This window comes from Electrophorus electricus, chromosome 15 (assembly GCF_013358815.1).
Source record: "Electrophorus electricus isolate fEleEle1 chromosome 15, fEleEle1.pri, whole genome shotgun sequence".
Lineage (NCBI taxonomy): Eukaryota > Metazoa > Chordata > Actinopteri > Gymnotiformes > Gymnotidae > Electrophorus > Electrophorus electricus.
Genome location: NC_049549.1, coordinates 2861418 through 2879461, shown reverse-complemented (window position 1 = coordinate 2879461; position 18044 = coordinate 2861418). Strand labels below are relative to the sequence as shown.

The 18044-nt window shown below is 45.3% G+C and overlaps 2 protein-coding genes across 8 annotated transcripts in view; one reads left to right on the top strand and one right to left on the bottom strand.

Moving 5' to 3' along the window:
- tnfrsf19 (tumor necrosis factor receptor superfamily, member 19) overlaps nt 1-2158 on the bottom strand; it is a 15459-nt gene extending 13301 nt beyond the window's left edge. For 2 of the 6 annotated variants that reach the window (XR_004776902.1, XM_027012022.2), the window contains exons 1-4: nt 1926-2016; nt 1654-1769; nt 1199-1286; nt 979-1089 (exon numbers count right to left, since the gene is read on the bottom strand). Coding sequence is in view for 5 of the 6 variants with exons in the window: in XM_027012022.2 (XP_026867823.2) it covers nt 979-1089; nt 1199-1273 (186 nt within the window). In the remaining variant the exon portion in view is untranslated. Of the gene's footprint in view, nt 1-978; nt 1090-1198; nt 1287-1653; nt 1849-1925 lie in introns of all 6 variants that reach the window. The other 4 variants (XM_035534266.1, XM_035534267.1, XM_035534268.1 and 1 more) reach the window with 4 other exon arrangements.
- A 1941-nt stretch (nt 2159-4099) lies between these two features.
- Nucleotides 4100-18044, top strand: part of sacs (sacsin molecular chaperone) — a 29052-nt gene continuing 15107 nt past the window's right edge. The window contains exons 1-9 of one of the 2 annotated variants that reach the window (XM_027012019.2): nt 4100-4335; nt 4994-5309; nt 7751-7901; nt 11135-11225; nt 11448-11533; nt 13123-13234; nt 15592-15738; nt 15946-17428; nt 17667-17758. In XM_027012019.2, the coding sequence (XP_026867820.2) occupies nt 5287-5309; nt 7751-7901; nt 11135-11225; nt 11448-11533; nt 13123-13234; nt 15592-15738; nt 15946-17428; nt 17667-17758 (2185 nt within the window). In that variant the 5' untranslated portion in view covers nt 4100-4335; nt 4994-5286. Of the gene's footprint in view, nt 4336-4986; nt 5310-7750; nt 7902-11134; nt 11226-11447; nt 11534-13122; nt 13235-15591; nt 15739-15945; nt 17429-17666; nt 17759-18044 lie in introns of those variants that run through there. The other variant, XM_035534263.1, reaches the window with a different exon arrangement.

The following is an 18044-nucleotide window of genomic DNA, read 5'->3' as shown; positions in this document are numbered from 1 at the left end:
GATGAACAATACGTTTGTGTGTACCAAGATAAAAGTCATGGAAGATCCTGTACAACTCCAACATCACAAGCTACTTACTGAACAAATTCTGGTCTTCTTAGCTGAAAGGAAATGTAGGTTATTCGGTTACTCAGCCTATAACGATTTCATAAGAGTCTTCTACGTTGTGACGGTAACAATGTGAAGGACAGCCTTTTCTCCAGCACAAAAGAGTAGAATACAGTGAACAGGTCGGGGTCCGGCAGACGGGCGTTTAAACATGGGGTCAGTGCAGTACAGACAAGAGCAACGTGTTCTCCTCTCCCTCCTCAAAGAGGAAGCAATAAATAACCGAGGAGGACAGGCTCTTCAAAACACTGGCATCGCGCGCTGTGTGGACACTCACACACTGCATAGCTGTAGGGTCTCCTTTGATAGGAAACGCTTTCATAAACCTCGAAGAGTTTCGTAAACCTTGAGACATTAACAGGGATTTCACTGAATTCTACTTTCCCAGTTTTATGATGTTCTAGGTCCAGGAGCACACGGGTTTGTGCTTGGTTCAAGCCTTTTTCCAAACCTGTGAAGGGTAATGTTTTGGAAGTTACAAGAACAGGAATTACAAGTGGCATCTGAGTGTTTTCCTGCAGTGATGAACTAGCACGTGCCTGAAGTCCTTCCCTTTAGCTTGGATTTCTGTACTACAATTGTAAATCATCAGGCTTATTGTGTGTGTGTGTTTTGAAGGTATTTCTTGTAAAAAAAAAATAAAATAAAAAAAATCCAAAACTTCAATAGTAACTTTTGCTTTGATTGTCCAATCAAAAAGAGACTGCAACCTCAGTCATGTAGATCCATAAATCCATTTCACACTTAATCAATAATTAAATATTAATAAGAAAATAAAAACATTTGACAACTAATGATGAGTGGGGTGACACTGTAGCGATGTCTCCACACCAGAACACGGAAGAGCCGCAAGAGAAGAAAATCCCAAACCTTTGAGAGTTCCTGACCGGCATCGCACTGCCTGCAGGCCACACAGTTCCCATCCTGGTGCCGGTATTCCTGCTCCTTACATGCTCTTCTCTCCTCCGCCACTATGGCAACCTGAGGAGGACAAAGTATGATCATCCCAAGGTAAGAGCTCCAACGTTGTATCACAGCTTCTCTAAAGAAAACAAAGCGTCTAAGGGATCTGAGATGTGTGTGAACATACCAGGCATAAGTGCAGGAACAGTATCTTCAGGTGAAGACACCGCATGCCAGGTGCCATCGGACGAGCCCTCCCCATTTTACTGGCCAAACTAAAGCACATAAAATAATCAGCAGACCTGGTCAAAAACACAACCTTTCTAATAAGCTAAATTTAATGTTTAAATATTCAATCTATATAAGACACATGCAAAAAACAAACAAATAAACACAAACCCAGCTACTTTCAGCAATGAAAATGCTCCACAGACAATGAAATGTGATTCTAATGTGATCATCATCAGACTACCTGAGACTGCACAAATTGGAAATTTATTTATTAATATGTAGAAATATTACCTTAATTTCCATTCCCTACCACTGTTTCTACCGCAAAACACAACACTAAGGCAACTACAAGCATCACACTGGGGTTGCCGAGGGTCATTAATAAATCAGTTGTAACCAGCGGTAACTGACCTCGTCTTTAAGCGTCCGAGCCGCTCCAGAAGAGCGCTTAGTGTCCTGTCTGTCCTGCACTGCCCCGCGAGCTGCCTGTGCAGTCTGAGCACTATCGCGAGCCGAGGACAAAGTGACTGCGGAGATCAAAGTCAGGATGGCTGCGATCGAGACGCTGTAATCTGATCTGGGATCAGCGTGTACATCAAAGATTCACTGGGTCGAGGACAAAAGCACTTCAGGCATGTGATTCAGCTCAGAAATGCAGAGTTTACAGGTTCTGAATCTATTACCTGCGAGGCAGAGGTGGCCAGGTGAGTTCAGTCCATGCCTGTAATTCATCTGGGCTGCAGAAGCGGAGGCTGAAGCAGAACTATCCCGCCGTCCTTCGCCGCCCTTTCTCGTCTGATCCTCGGTAAGTTTGATGCAGGAGCTCGTGCTTCGGCGCGCTCAGAAATTCCCTTTCATCTCCGCGTGCCCCAGCCTGGGTGACGTCACCCGGTGCGCGTGGATTGGTCGAGCTGGCCGTCCGCATGCTCCCATATTTCACATGAACAGAAAAGTAGTGCAAAAAAACGTGAGAAATTTGACTTACCCGTGCGATTCGACACTATATGCAGTGTTAAGTTTAAATAACTTTGTAATAGGTAAGACTAGACAAGAACAGTTGTGCATGCGAGCTGGATTAGTTCATTAAACAATGAAAGAGTGTGAGACAATATTACGGTGGGAAAGTGAAGTATGATGCTTTCAAGTAAAGGGACATTTGAGGACACTAAGTGTCAACTCCTACCGCCTGTCGCTGTCTGTTTCGGTGTTCTGTACAAGATTGGGACACTTGGTTATTTGATGAAGATGACATCTAATATTAAAATGATCTCTAAGAAATGTCTGGCCTTATCTGTGTCTTTTATTTCCACTTCAGAATCTAAGGCTGCTACCTGCACGCTTAGATTTTTTAGCGAGAATGAGTATGCTGCCCTCTACCGGTTATTTCAGGATGTTATTCTAGTATTCAGAGCTCATCAACTGTGCATACATTACTGTTATAATTTCCTTCTGCAGGCATGTCTAATTATTCTGAGTTACAAAAAGTGATTATTTTTATCAAACAAAGATGGTAAGATTCATAACATGAGAATCTCATCAGAAACTCTCTAAAATCCTGTTTGGAGAGACAATATTTCTAGTATAACTTTGATTTGATTTGATTATATTGGATTTAATATTTTACATAAACCATATCCACACTGACATACCATATGGTGCCTATAATAAAAAACAGAAACAGTTTGGGATAACACAAAAAGGTCCACAGACTTAGTTCCACTCTGATGTCTTATACAATACCAAATTCCCTTTTAGACAGCCGATGGAACATAGTAAATGTTGCATAAAAACAATTTCACAATACTTTTGCTCCTAAAAATTAAAAACATAATATCATACATAAAGTATCCATTTAATTATTACCCATACCTCCCTCATGAATCCATTTTTAGCAGTATTTTTAAAATCTCGCATGCTATCAATAATTTTAAAACACCTTGGCAGCTGATTCCACAGAGTTGCAGCTACATACAAGAAGGAGCCCCTACACACTCTACTTTTAAAACCAACTGGAACCAAATCTGTGGTTCTTCTTCTTGTAGAATAACTATGAACTTCTTTCACCTGAACAAAAGCATTTTTATAATACTGTGGAACAACCCCATGAAAAATCTTACCCACCTTACAGACTCTATCACTGCAACTCTGTCCTGGACTTCTAACCTCCCATCATTTTCTAATGAGGCAATTCCAAATGTGTTCTAATTGGGAGATTTAAAATAGCCATAACCAATTTTGAGAAATTTGAAATCTGTTTTAATGTACTTTGGAATACCGTCATACCACAAACAACAGGCTTAATCAAACTATGTTTATACCAAAGCCCCAGACAATGTAATCACTGTTCTCTGATCTAAAAACTTTGTTAGCTAAATCCCCAAGTGCATGCTCCTTACCTGACATATAATTATCTAACATACATCTTAACCACTGCCGTATCCTGACCCACCACACTAAAAACTAATTCATCGTTAACTTTTTCCTTGTTCCAGAACTGATTCAGTTTGCCCTAAAAGAAGTGACAATCTATTGTCCAACATCCACCTGCCAACACTTAAAAGTTCTTCACTTTATATGCGCTCTACAACGCTCTTCTCTTTACGAGAAAATAACATTGCGAAATAATCTGCATACAAAGAGAATACGATCTAATCCAGTGTCCTAAAGCATTTACTGGAATAATCTGCCTTTGTTTCATTTGGAGTTAATGAGCTCATAATTCCCTGACTCTTCATCTGGATATCTCTGTCTCCGTTTTTTGTGCATGCGGTCGCTTTAAGATCGCTTTGCCGTTGAGAAGCACCACATTTGCTGACGGGACGTGCGCTAAACCTTCCGAGACGCAGACCCGAGGAGCTCCAGGTGCCCTACACCGGAGAGGCTGAGACCCGAGGAGCTCCAGGTGCCCTACACCGGGGAGGCGCATGCGGTGGGCTCTCTTATACCGGAAACCCAACGACCAACCAACCAAAACCCGGGGGTGTTCACTGCTGATTATCGTCGGTGATATGCGCATCGGATGACGAAAAGAGCGTGAGACCCATTTCTGCAGAGCCCGGGGATGGAGCTGCGCACGCCAGGATGCAGCCCGTGGTGAGTGTTCTAACTATCGACTTACTGCGGCAAAGAATTTCCACGGGAAAAAGGCACACGGTTGACCCAACCGATCACTGTAATATCGGGAGTGTCCATACAGAGACTACTACCACCGGAGACTTGGAGCAGTTTGTCTAATAATACATAATGCTAGAGATACGCAAAGTTACTGATACTGCGCGAGTGTAAGTCCTTGACTGAGGTTGTATGATGTCATTGGTAGGATGTTCTCGTAACTGCGCAATCTAAGACTATCAAAGTCAGAGCTATCGATCGATAAAAGATAAAATGATGACATATTTCAATGAGATTATAGAGATTTAGGTTTATAGTCATACATTTATTTCTACTTTTAAACTGCATAAATTCGCGCTGAACAGATGTCACTAATGCACAGGCCTGCTGACTGTTCTGTCTTTATTAATGCGTACGGAACACGAACAGTACTGCACTCTTCATATGCTCAGATTGTAGTACAAATATCACCTTCAACTACAAGTACCATCATCCACAGCGGCGTCTCGCAGTCAAACGCCGCAGCAACAGCACCCGCAGCTGCCGGCACCGTAGATATACGGGGACATTAGGAGGCATTACTCATGGAGGAGGCTACGTTTCTGTTTAACTGACAGCCACTGTGTTCTCTCTCTTCCAGGACTACGGACAGCGTTTTAATGTCCAAGTAAGGTAGACCCGAGGACTGGACGCAGAAAAGCGTAAGACAATACAGGAATATCTGACAGCTATAACTTATACATCCAAGAGGAAAAGACGAAGAAACAGCGCTCGGTACAAGAGAATCATGGGCTGACGTGGAAGGTTTGGGCAAACGAACCGAATGGCGTGTGCTAAGTGAAGACCAACCCAGAGAGTTTTGCGCTCGGGAAGATAACGGTGCCGGCGGATGAGCGTGTGCGCAGACGCGTGAAGGGAAGCGGCAGATCCGTGATGGCAGCCAATCACGATTCTGGGTAAGTCAAAGCCTTCTGTCCCCACTACTTAATATGGACCATGAAATCATGCAGCCCAGCTCGAAATAGCCCGCAGAGCTAGCCGACAGTAGCCTATTAGCTAGCCAACCCTCCACCGTTTTTCGAGCTGCGTTAAGCAAACTGCTAGAGCGTCGGCAGTGAAGAAGTACCGGGACTGCCAATGGAAACGCTTTTTAATTTAACAACCGTAACCACTGGGACGTGACTGAGTAACGGGAGAAAATGGGTAACGAGAAGGTAACCACGACACCGACTGTGGACATTTCTAAACGCTAATCAAACTAACAAAGGACACAGTGAGACTACACCTAATACAGAAACCAAATCCAACTATTTAACAACGCATTTTAAACATTAAATGCAACTAAAGTCCACGGAGAGGCACATGGTGTTCTGGGAGCCCTCAACATGCTCCTGCTTTATTAAACCCCCCACCGTGAGCACCCCCAACTCTGGGTCTGCCTTGCCAGCGACCCAAATAGCCTGAATATAGTACTCAAAGCATGCAAGCGCGTGCTATTCACCCTGCGTTTTTCCCAGAACTGCAGTTCCAGCCTGGTAACTGCCCCAGTGCCAATGTTGCAAGATGCCCCCAAAAGTTTGCTGGTCTCCTAGCTCATGTGTCTCTCTCATGGGGAAAGTACGGGGCAGGTGAGTCTTTATGGAGCATGTCACCCTGATGCCGCACAGAAACCTGATACACCACTGCGCCCGGGTGCTGCTTCACAACGCTGCAGGGGCTCTCTAACGATGAATGGAGCTGGGAGCAGCGTTCCTCCCCATGCCTGCTGCCAGCACCCTGGTGGTCTTTGGCGAGCTGGTGCTAGCTCCTCGGCATACCCTGATCCAGGCATCCTGTTCCCATCGGCCCCCAAACAACCAAACACTTAGCTCCATTGGTGATGTGAGCTTGCTCGATACACTGCTACACACGCCGCCCAGACACTGGCTCCTCCCACACATACCGCCCAAACACTGGCTCCTCCCACACACACCTCCCAGACACTGGCTCCTCCCATACACGCCGCCCAAACACTGGGTCCTCCCACACATGCTGCCCAGACACTGGCTCCTCCTACATACACGCCCAGACACTGGCCCCTCCCACACACGCCGCCCAAACACTGGCTCCTCCCACACACAGCAATTGCACTCTGGCTTAGTAGGCGGTGACACTCTCCAACCTGTCCTGTACCAAATGGCAGCACCGTGCCCATGCTGAGCTTACCACATGCTCCAGGAAATGCCAGCACCAGCGTGCACGAAAGCAAGGTGAACAAATGCATGCTCTGCTCGCATCCCACTGGGCCACACCCCCTTTGCCATGAGCCAGTTTGCTTATGTCTTCAAACCTGTGCACACAACACTGGTGGATCAAAACCAAACCCGGTGATCTGCAGTTGACCAACATTCCATGGCCTCTAGCCCAGAACATCCACCTTCACCGCGTCCATTTCCACTCTAGCGTCTCTCGTTTTGGGACATTTAACAGCACATTTTAAACAAGAAATTTAACTAATATCCATACTAAGTTTAAACACTCAGTAAATCATTAAAATGGTCACTTGCATTTATATATTCCAACACTTTAGCTATCTGTTATGCTTGCACGGGAAACCCCACCCTTTCCCTATGAAACCCTACCTTTTCCCTAGAAAGCCCCACCCTTTCCCTAGGGAACTCCACCCTTTCTTAGTGCTAGTCATTGTGAAGACCTGCTGGGGTTGCTTGACAAGGCTTGGGTCATTTGCTTGGCTGATGAGTGATCCTCTGCGGGGACTCAGTCTTGTGTAAATACTTGTTGAGGCCATTTTGGATGGCTCACCCTTTCTCTTGGCAATGCTAATGAAATGCTAATGAGATGTGTCTGCAGCTTAAGTAGGTTTCACTTATAGACTGCAAGATAATTTGGTTTGTGTAGTGGAGCTATTGGCATTGATTTCTAATGTTGTTTAGAAGAACCTTTGCTTATTTGCTCTTAAATCGCTCAAGGCATTGAAAATATCAGTGATATCGGTGTCCTTTTGACCTTAGAAGATGGTTTTTACAAAAGTCATTTACTTTTGACTATGAACACAATTCTGTAACGGACATAATGTGTCAGAAACCTAAAAGAATGTGTCTAAAATCTCATTTAGAAATTGTAATGATTATCTAAAAGAATCTTCTCAATTACAATCACACCATGCAAAATCACTGCCCTGCTATGGTGTATGTGCTCCTACAATTTACAAGAGGGCAACCTTTTTGACTCGCCCATTCAGAATAAGTGGTAAGAACTCATATAGCAGACAAGTACAAGTTGTTTTCCATAAAACCTTGGGTTCCTGTTCACAGCCAAGGTCACATGACCACCGTTCCCCTTCAGAACTCAGGACACACACCTGCACCAACATATAACGCTTTTGTTGTGCTTATAGGTTGCTGTTGGTCACAGTCAGTCACGACTATCTGGGCCAGAGAATCTTCCGGGTCCCATGGGGTGCCGCAGTCCAGGACATCAAGCAGCTCATCTACCAAGAAACCAACTTGCCCGTGTGTGAGCAGCTGCTGCTTCACCATGGCAACGTGGTGGGTGTGAGGGTGTGGTACTCTGAAACCACCTACCGGTGAAATCTGGAAAGAGCCTCGTAAAGTAGTCAGAGGAATATTTACTTTAGATATTGACAATAATTTATATATAGAGATAGAGCATTGGTTTCCATTTGGTTTCTATTAACCTGAACTTGTCTAAAATACAGTATTTCTGTTCGTTGACATTTGTGCATCACATAGCAAATGTTCTATTGTGATGTATTTGTATAAGAAAAATAACTATTCCCAAAATCACCTCAAACTGTCCTTTTCATGTTACCTTAATCATCACCCAAATACCCGAGTGTATAATTCACTGGAGTAAAGTGACTTAGAGATTTTGAAGCTGTCGGGCTTGTTAGACTGTGGTCCATTGTTGTGGTGTCTGCACCCAGTCCAGGGTACAGACTCATGACATGCTGACGTCTCAGTTCTCAGTACAACACTCACACAGGCCAGCGTGTGTCAATGCAGAAACCACATGTCTGGTGGCCACTCTGTGGAGATGCGTCTCAGACACACAGCTGTAAATATCCCCTTTTATATTGGCAGAGGCACTTCTCCACTGTGCTTGTGTGTGGGTCGCACAGGTGGGCCTTCGTGGCAGTCCGTAACTGAGGCTCTGGTGGGCTAAGGTTAAGGGTTCCTTAACAAGGATTATGATATGTTCTTAGAGATAAACCCACTGACTCTGGTAGGTTTCGTTTCTACACTGAAGACAAAACCAGTGTGAGTCAGTGAAGTTTTAGCTTGTCGTTCAGACCTCAGACCATGATGGAAATGAAATTTGCAGGTCCCATCAGTTCTAGTCCTTTTAATTGTTTCTCCAGATCTTATTATTATTTTCGTAATGATATAATTATAAGAACATTAAAGGTTTGGTGTTTTTTTTAACTAAAAGTGTATTTTTACTTGTAATAGCGTGTTTCAAACTCTTTTTTTCTGATTTCAATTCGAGTCCCATTGCGACAGTGAACTGGCTGTTTTCCAGAGCGCTAGCTGCATGCAGTCCATTACTCTACCCAGACACTTCTGATGTGCTCTGTTGCATTGCACTGTTGTTGACAGTAAAGCTCCGACATTTTAGTGCTATGTGCTGGAAGTAACTTTAACAGTTAAGTAACAGTTTTGTGTAAATTTACTTTGTACAAACTGATACCTTGGCAAGTGGAAGCTTTACAAGGTTTCTCATATATATATATATATATATATATATGTGTGTGTGTGTGTGTGTGTGTGTGTGTGTGTGTGTGTGTGTGTGTGTGTGTGTGTGTGTGTGTGTGCTAATGCCCAGGAGTCTTAACAAAGGGACTGAACATACCCCAGTCACTGAAATGTCCAGACTGTCTGATAACATATTATTACACGCATATAATTCAGAATTACCATATTTTTTTCTATAGGGTATAAGTTTAACCGTTTATTGATCAGATTTATTTATGCAATGACTTTAGGACTTTTCAGAGAAATGATCATTGTCAGTAGATGTAAAGAATGTCTAAATTATCAGAGGAGAGACCCATAAATACCATGACATTGACATGAAGAGCCTGAGGTGAAGGCCTGAAGCAGAGTCGTGGCTGCTTGTCGAGACTGCCCCTGCATTCCTGGCCACAAACGAGAGAAGCCTCCGTGATCGGATAGGGCAGATGGCTGAGGACACTTCTCGGCTACTCATGTGAAGCTCAGAAAGTAGTCACAGCCAAGGGAGAGCTTGTCACTGCAAGCTAGAGTATCCCCTGGACCCGGACCCCCACAATTACAGTAAAGAACATACAGGAGAAGTCGGTTTATTTAGTCCTTAGTTAGGGATTCTACTTCTCTTGAACCCTGGGGGTTTTACTGGACAATGCACAGCTCCCTCGGATGCTGGCTTTGCTCCAGCGTCTGTAATAAACTTGGGAATTTTGCTCTTGGTGATTCTCGAAGGAGATGCTTTGACTAGTTGGGCTTCCCAGCATGCCGTTCGAATACGTTTCTGTCAACTTTGAAAGAGTCAGATGGGTCAAAAAAAAGATGAACCGTGTAAAGGTGCACTTGCACTTCAGGAGAAAATATTTGAGACATAATTTTCTTTTTATTTCAAAGTCATTTTGTTCTTGTTTTGTACCTGAAGAAAGTCTTTGATGTTCAGTGGTTGATGTTTGTTCTGTTCAAAGATGCTTGCAGATGTAAGGTGCATTCTGTGTTGCCACACTGTGTATCTTTTTCCTTTTTTTGACCAGATATTCCTGACTTTGGTTTTTCCAAGACACACTTTGGTAAATGTATTGTGCTGATTCCTCTCCCTGCCTTACGGCACCACGTTCCAGACTAAAGCTGTACAGTGATAATGGGACTCGCTGAGCTACATATCATCACTTTTTCTTTGAGAGTGCAGTGTGCAGACATGCCCATGGATTAAGCAGATGGTCTGTTCCTCTCGTCTCATAGCTGAATGTGCCACTAGGTATGTGAGTGGTCATCACTGAGACCGGAGCATCTGGTCATTCTGCTCTGATTCGCTGCCTGGTCTCATGTGCCCCTAGCTGCGTGCCCCTAGCTCATGTGCCCCTAGCTGCGTGCAGCTGACTGTACTGTGCTGAGCAGGGTTGGTAATTTAGTAGATTTAGTAGATTTCACCATGGCCGGTCAAAGACAGCAATTTCTGGGCTTACCCACCGCCGACACCACATGTCGGTCTTTCCGGAAATTAGACAGCAGTCATATATCTCAATGACTCAGGGGTAATAATCTTTGTCACTGGAAATGTTCTCTTGCCCCTTTTAATTGGAAGAGCAATTTAAATCAGTGGTTTGTATAAGGTTATACTGATGGATGGAGAATGAAGCTCTTAAAAAGAAAGTTTTTAGATGTCTTGATGCATCTCTTGAGTGCACTTCTGCTGAATTTTTGACCTTCTCACAGCTCCTTCACCACCTGCTGAGGATGCGTCTGCACATGCTCAGGTGATCAAAAGTATCTGGGGTGGCTCTCTAGCTCCCATCACTCAAGCTGCGCTTGGTGAAGTGAGATTGACTGTAGCCTTGCAAAACCCAACTGGCAGACGATCCTTATTCATTTATACGCTAAACTGTACATGCGGCACAGTTTTAAAGATTTTTTAAAAATAATTTAAAAAAGAAATCAATATAGATTTGTTGCCTGTAATGGCAGGGATTGGGATCCAATTGCTATGATGGCATGATGATATATAATAAAAGGTAATCTGCACTTTTCCATTCATGCAGATTAGTAACCGAGTTGAGATTTGGACCTTGGTACCACAAGGGAGTCCTGAAATATTCATGACACTGCATGGACGTGGATTGAGAGGGGGAGGTGAGATTAGTAATCCATATTCAGACAATAAATATACCAGCGGACAGCTTGGCATCTCCCAACTATAGTGATATAGAAGGATCATCTGGTGTCGTGTATAAGTGTTTAATCATTTAAAACAATTTATAACGATTTTAATGAACAACTAATATTTTAAAGGAGTGTTAACTAACAAGTTTGGAATGAGTTAAGGTTGTCACTGCTTGTAACACTGTCTTCCAGGGAGATTTGGGCAGACTACCCCCCCACTGGTAGAGTTTCTGAAGGATATTTTACGACGATATCCAGAGGGCGGACAAATATTGAAGGTAGGTCTCATCATGTATAAAACAACTTCAAAGCCATTATTTATATATAGCATTACACACACACACGTAACTGTTCTGCTGGACTCATTTTTGCGTCCAGATGGAGTTGTGCTTAGGGGTCACAGCCCTGGGTGATGTTACCATGAACAGGTCTACCTCGGTGATCACCAGCCACTGTTTTGTAGTGTCTCTTTCAGATTCTCTGTATTTCTCCAGCTTCTCATTTTGATCGTGTCCATGCTTGGGCCTGTTGGATCTATTGCTAATCTGTAATCATGATATTCAGCTTCTGCTGGTTCAAAACGATCAATGTGGATCTGAACATTTCTCTGAACCTTATCTTACCATGTTTCCTGTTACTCGCTGTGGCTCCTGCCATTTGTAGATGCAGATGTTCTGCAGATGTTTCCGTGTAAAATCTTGCCTGTGTCTCTTAGTTCCTGCCTGCATGTTTGTGCCTTGTTATGGGATTGATTTTTTTGGATGTCAGCCCTCTCTGTTTCTGGGGGTGGTACATTCCATGGAGGGGTTTATCTTACCATGTCACCATGTCCTTTGGTTCTACCTCCACCATGGCCACTGTGTCTCTCTTAACAGCTTATACTCAGGGGCCATTGTTCAGATATACTCGTACATATGGCAAGACCCATCCAGGATTCAGTCCGTCTGCCTTTCTGCTGGTATGCAGTTTCTAAATGTTCGATCTTGTGATTGCTGGATATTTGAGTGCCCAGTGTGTGTGTGTGTGTGTGTGTGTGTGTGTGTGTGTGTGTGTGTGTGTGTATATATATATATATATATATATATATATATATATATATATATATACTTCACCTGCAGTAACAAGATATAAGACCCAAAAGGGTGCTAATTTGCATGTTTCTAAGGAAAGACAGGGTTTAAAAATGATTTCTCAATAGATTGTCAACATAACATCTTCAGGTTTTTGTATTAATTATGAATGAGCATTTTAGTACATTTCAGTGTCAAAAAAATAACTTTTAGTTTGGTAGCTAATGTTCTGATCATTCTAGTTTCATGTATCTGTAATCTTGTGCTTGAAAAGAAAGTGACACAGTGTTCAGCAGTATCAGCCTTAAACATCCATGCTGCATAGTCATGTACAAAAGTGTTTGCATGATGCACTTCCAGGAAACAATTATTTACAATGATCCTTCACTACCCACAACATTCAAATAGTCCTAGGCAAACTATAATAAATATAACATACCGTGATCTGTTCTGTATTAGAGCTTGTGTTCATGTAACATAAAAGCACAGCTGTTGGTTTTCTGTTGCTGTATTACCAGTGTAGTGGAGTTTCTGTAAACATTTTCTCCTCATGTATTATACCCTGTAGAAACATTTCCAGGACTTGTGCATGTCTGTGAGAGGCAATTGTGTAAAAACAAATGTGTATAAACGTATAAAAACATGTGTAAAAACATGACTGAACCTTTTGGTGCTGAAGAGTTCTAGTAAATACTTCACACATTATTTTTCTCTCTCCTTCTCAAACATAAGCTAGGAAACAGGACACTTGTATGTCTGATCTGAACAGGCTAATAATCCGAGTTTTCTTCTCGTAGGAGCTGATTCAGAATGCAGAGGATGCAGGTGCCACAGAGGTCAAGTTCCTGTACGATGAGACCGAATACGGAGTGGATTTGCTCTGGTCACATGATATGGCCCAGTACCAAGGTAAAGGAGGAAGATTCATTTCATGTCATACATTGAATAGTATGTCTGGTAAATGTGTGATTTAAAAGATTAAGGGTTACTGTAACAATTCCCATAGGATCAGGCGAGAGGCAGAATGCACGTGCAGGGGGCGGTTTATTAACAAGGGAAATACAAACATGAAAGGCAAAATAACCAAAAGCACAGGGTTAACGCTGAGGGTAAAAATGACATCCAGAGTAAACGGAAACACGATAGCAACGACAGTACTAGGAGCGTAACAGCCATGACAAGGAACATGAGTTACCAAAATAACCAACCCCCTAGAAGACAAAACACAGAGCTTAAATAACCAAGACAATCAGGCACAGAACAGACTCAGGTGAACATGATAACAGGGAGACCCAAAACACGGACTGGAATAAAGGAACAGACGAGGGGCGGAGAAAACAAAACTAAGGGGCGGAACCAGGGAGTGCAGGAAAAAAGACGACCGGGAAACCATGACAACAGGGACGCCAGGAGGGTGGCCATTTGTGACAGAACCCCCCCCCCAATGCGCGCACCAGGGCACGCAAGACGGAACACCGAAACAGACAGACCCAGGGGTAGGACCCCGGGCATACATGGGATCCATTCCCATACCCTGGAGGGGTATAGGAGTCAGGGCAGACCTAGGGACGGGAGTAGGATGGGGAAAAGGCGGATCAGTGACGCGGCTGGAACAGGAGGTGGGTGTACAGTCAGGAGAGGGGAGGGGAGGAGAGGGGAGGGGAGGAGAGTGGAGGGGAGATGGGAGGAGAGGGGTGGAGAGGAGAGGGGAGGGGAGGAGAGGGGAAGAGAGGGGAGGGGAGAGGAGAGGGGAGGAGAGGAGAGGGGAGGGAAGGAGAGGGGAGGGGAGGAGAGGGGAGGAGAGGTGAGGGGACATGCTGGTAGCGGGCACATATGTGTGAACAGGGACAGAAGCAAAGACCGAGGTGAGTATATCAAGCACGACCAACACAGGAACAGGAACAAAGTACACAACCAGCATGGACACAGACACTCTGGGATGGGCAAGGAAACACTAAAGCCACATGGCAGGGTAACGGGTCTCACTAGGATGACATACACAGACATGGATCTACAGACAGGAACACAGACAAAACCGGAACAGAGGATACAGAGGCAGACAAGGGAGCAGTACTGGGGTCTGGAGCAGCAGCCTCAGCAGCCTCAGATACCCGGCATAAACGAAGAGTTCGTGCGGGTCCGGGAGGCCGATGAGAGGCCCCAAGAGTCACTGGCTCGCTGCGAGGCGTGGCTCAGGGAGTCCCAAACGTCCTTGGAGGCACACCTGTAGCAGCTGCCCGGGGCCACAGGCGAGTCTCGAGGAGTGACCACGGGCGCGTGGCGCAGGGGACATGTGGAGTGGCCTCTTCCACCCCAGGAACAAGCGGGTCCAGTGACGCGGCAGGCCCAGGGGCGCAGCTGCGGTGTTCAACGGTGAGTCCAGGAGGTCCGGAGGCACGGCTGCGCCAGTCGGCGGCGGCGGGTCCAGGTCGTCTGGAGGCGTGGCTGTGCAGGGCAGGGGGCGCACCTACAGGTACAGACTCAACACAAGAAACAGGAACAGGTTGAGAGACCTCTTGGGCAATGACAACAGGCCAGGTGGCCACCACTAGGCCGGGAACAGGAACAGGACTGGCGGCATCCACTCCGCCAGGGACTGGGTTTTGAAGGGCGGCGTCTCTCATGCCGGGGACTGGAACAGGAACAGGAACTGGACTGGCGGCGGCGTCTCTCGCGCCGGAGGCAAGGGCTGGATCCGGTCGGGCAGCTTCACTCATGCCGGGGGCTGGATCCGGCTAGGTGGCAACCATCACGCCGGAGATAGCGGCTGGTAGGGCTGTTTCCTACACGCAGGAGGCAGGGACTGGCCGTGCTGTTAACATCTGGAAGAAACCTTCCACAGTTCTAGCCTTCTGAGCTCTGTGCTGGAATATTAACTCTGCCTACTCTAGTGCTTTACCCCGAAGAAAGGTCTATGAACAGCACCTTCACTAGTTCAGGGGGTTTAGGGCAGGTCAGGTACTGGAGGTAGACGCGGCACTGCATAATGAATCTCCTCCGTCATACTCACTCAGATTTGCCATAAGTGAGGGCAATACCAGGGGCTTCCCATCCTTGAGCGTGGAGAGCAGAGTCTTGAAACCATGTCAACCATTTCACTACGAGTTATATTGTGTATGACTATGTATGTGACAAATAAACCAAACTTGAAACAGGGACAACAGGAGGGTAGCCATTCGTGACAGAGACTATCTTTTGTTGCATTAAAATGCTGTGTGAAATGTGTTTCCGTGGTACAAATCAGCCAAACTGTGTGCGTTCATCAGGTGCAGCCTTGTATGTGTACAACGATGCAGTTTTCACGGCAGAGGACTGGAATGGAATTCAAGAGATAGCAAGAAGCAGGAAAAGGGAGGACCCTTTAAAAGTGGGGCGGTTTGGTATTGGATTCAACTCTGTTTACCACATAACAGGTAACTATTAAATTCATTGTTTTGTTATTTCTTAGTCTAGGAGTTTATGAAGTTAGGCTAAGAATATTGAGTGTATTCAGAAGCTCATATATCTTCCATTTAGCAAAGGTTCATTTCTATGTAACATAGACATCACAAATCTAAAATACCCAGATTTCCTCATCTTGTTTTTCATTGCACTTGTGTATTTGTGTTTTCTCTTTCTAGATGTCCCAAGCATATTCAGTGGGGATCAAATTGCAATGCTGGACCCTCATCAGTTGCTGTTTGGAGTCCATGAGTCTGGACAGTGCTGGAACCTGAAGTCCGACATAAAGGAGGTCACGAAGTTGAGTGATCAGTTCGCCCCGTTCGTCGGCCTGTTTGGCAGCTCGGAGAAGACTATCGCAGATGGCAACTTTCCAGGAACGCTGTTTCGCTTCCCCCTCCGCACGAAGCCATCTCAGCTGAGCAGCAATATCTACAACAAAGAGAAAGTTCTGGAGCTGTTTGAGTCTTTCAAAGCAGATGCAGACACTGTGCTGCTCTTCCTGAAGAGTGTGCAGAAGGTCTCGCTCCACACGCGTGAGTCAGATGGTACCGAACGACTGCTCTTCCAGGTCACGGCAGGGGAGAACTCCGAACGCAAGCTTGAGCGGCCAACTTCGCTGAAGACTTTGGACCTGGCCATAAACAACTACAGCAACAGTGTGCCAAACGACTCGGTGACCTGTGCCACATACCAGCTCGCCATCGACGTGTATGACAAACCTGCCAAGGAGAAACAGAAGACCATGTGGCTCGTGTGCAATGCCGTGGGCGGAAGAGGCATGTGCAGGGAACTGGACTCCCTGGCAGATGATCTGAAGTTCATACCAACAATTGGCATAGCTTTGCCTCTGACACATTGTGATGAGGCCAAGGGTGCCACTTCCAGCTTCTCAGGGCGGGCGTTCTGCTTCCTTCCACTGCCCCTGGGAGAGGAGAGTCTCACAGGGTTGCCGGTGCATGTCAGTGGTTTCTTTGGCCTGACTGACAACCGTAGGAGCATCAAGTGGAGGGAGGTGGACCAGTGGAGAGACCCGGCCGCCCTTTGGAATGAACTCCTCATCACCACGGTCATGCCAAGGGCTTACTACACACTCATCATGGAAACCATTAAGAGAATTCAGGCCAATAAGAACCAAGATTTTCCACTTTCTCCCAGAGCTTTGTATGGAGCCTGGCCTGACACTAACAGGATACGTCCCCACTGGAGACCCATCATTGAACCCCTCTACCATGACTTGCTCCAGCAGCCTGTCATCTTCTCGCTTAGCAGCACCTGGGTGAACGTGGAGGATGCAGTGTTTTCAGAACTTGACTCCACGAAGGACTGCGCAGAGACCGTGATCGAATACCTCCAGAGCTCAGGGATCACCCTGGCACAGGTGCCAGTCAACGCTGCTGGGGCCCTTGACACGTTCGCCACCAAACCCGAAAGTCTGAGGAAAGTCACGCCTTCTTTTGTACGACAAACACTAAGGAAAGCCAGACACACGGGGGCCTTGCGAGAGAAACTGCTTCTGCTGGAGTTTATTCTCAGCGATGGCTGCTACAGTGACCTGATTGGACTGGAGATGCTGCCCTTGCAAAATGAGTCTTTTGTTGCATTTTCCTCCTCGGTTAGTGACAAGGATGCTGTTTATGTTGCTTCTGAAGAGTATCCAAGGTATGGAGATTTGTTTTATTTTGAAATACATTTTCACATAGTCGTAGTATCATTTGATGAAACTGAAACATTTCATGTTGACCACATGCATGTGTTAATACAACAAATCAGCAAATTAGCCATGTTGTTATATATAGCTTATCTGACTGCAGTATAGAGGAATGAATATATATGTGTGTGTGTGTGTGTGTGTGTGTGTGTGTATGTATATATATATATATATATATTTCTTTAACAGGTCCCTTTACCCAGGTCTGGAAGGACGATTCGTGCTGGAAAGCATTGCACCACATGTCATGAACAGCCTGAAAGAGGCTGGGAGAAGCAGAGGTAAATATAACTAACCAGCATGGCAGTGAACTCACATGCACCCTCACCTTTCACCTCTGCTCTCTCCACTCGTCCAATCACACGGACACTAATAGCTGCTTACACATTTCTAATCTATTGTATGGTGTTGACATTACAGGTAATGTAATGTAATGTCAATGCCACACAATAGATTAGCAACCTGATTGTAAGAGTGGCCTGTCGGTGAAATATGTTGCGTCTGTAAGTCCTGCTCTTAAGCCTCGATTGAGAGTGATCTTTCAATCCAAACTACAGTTCCTCACAC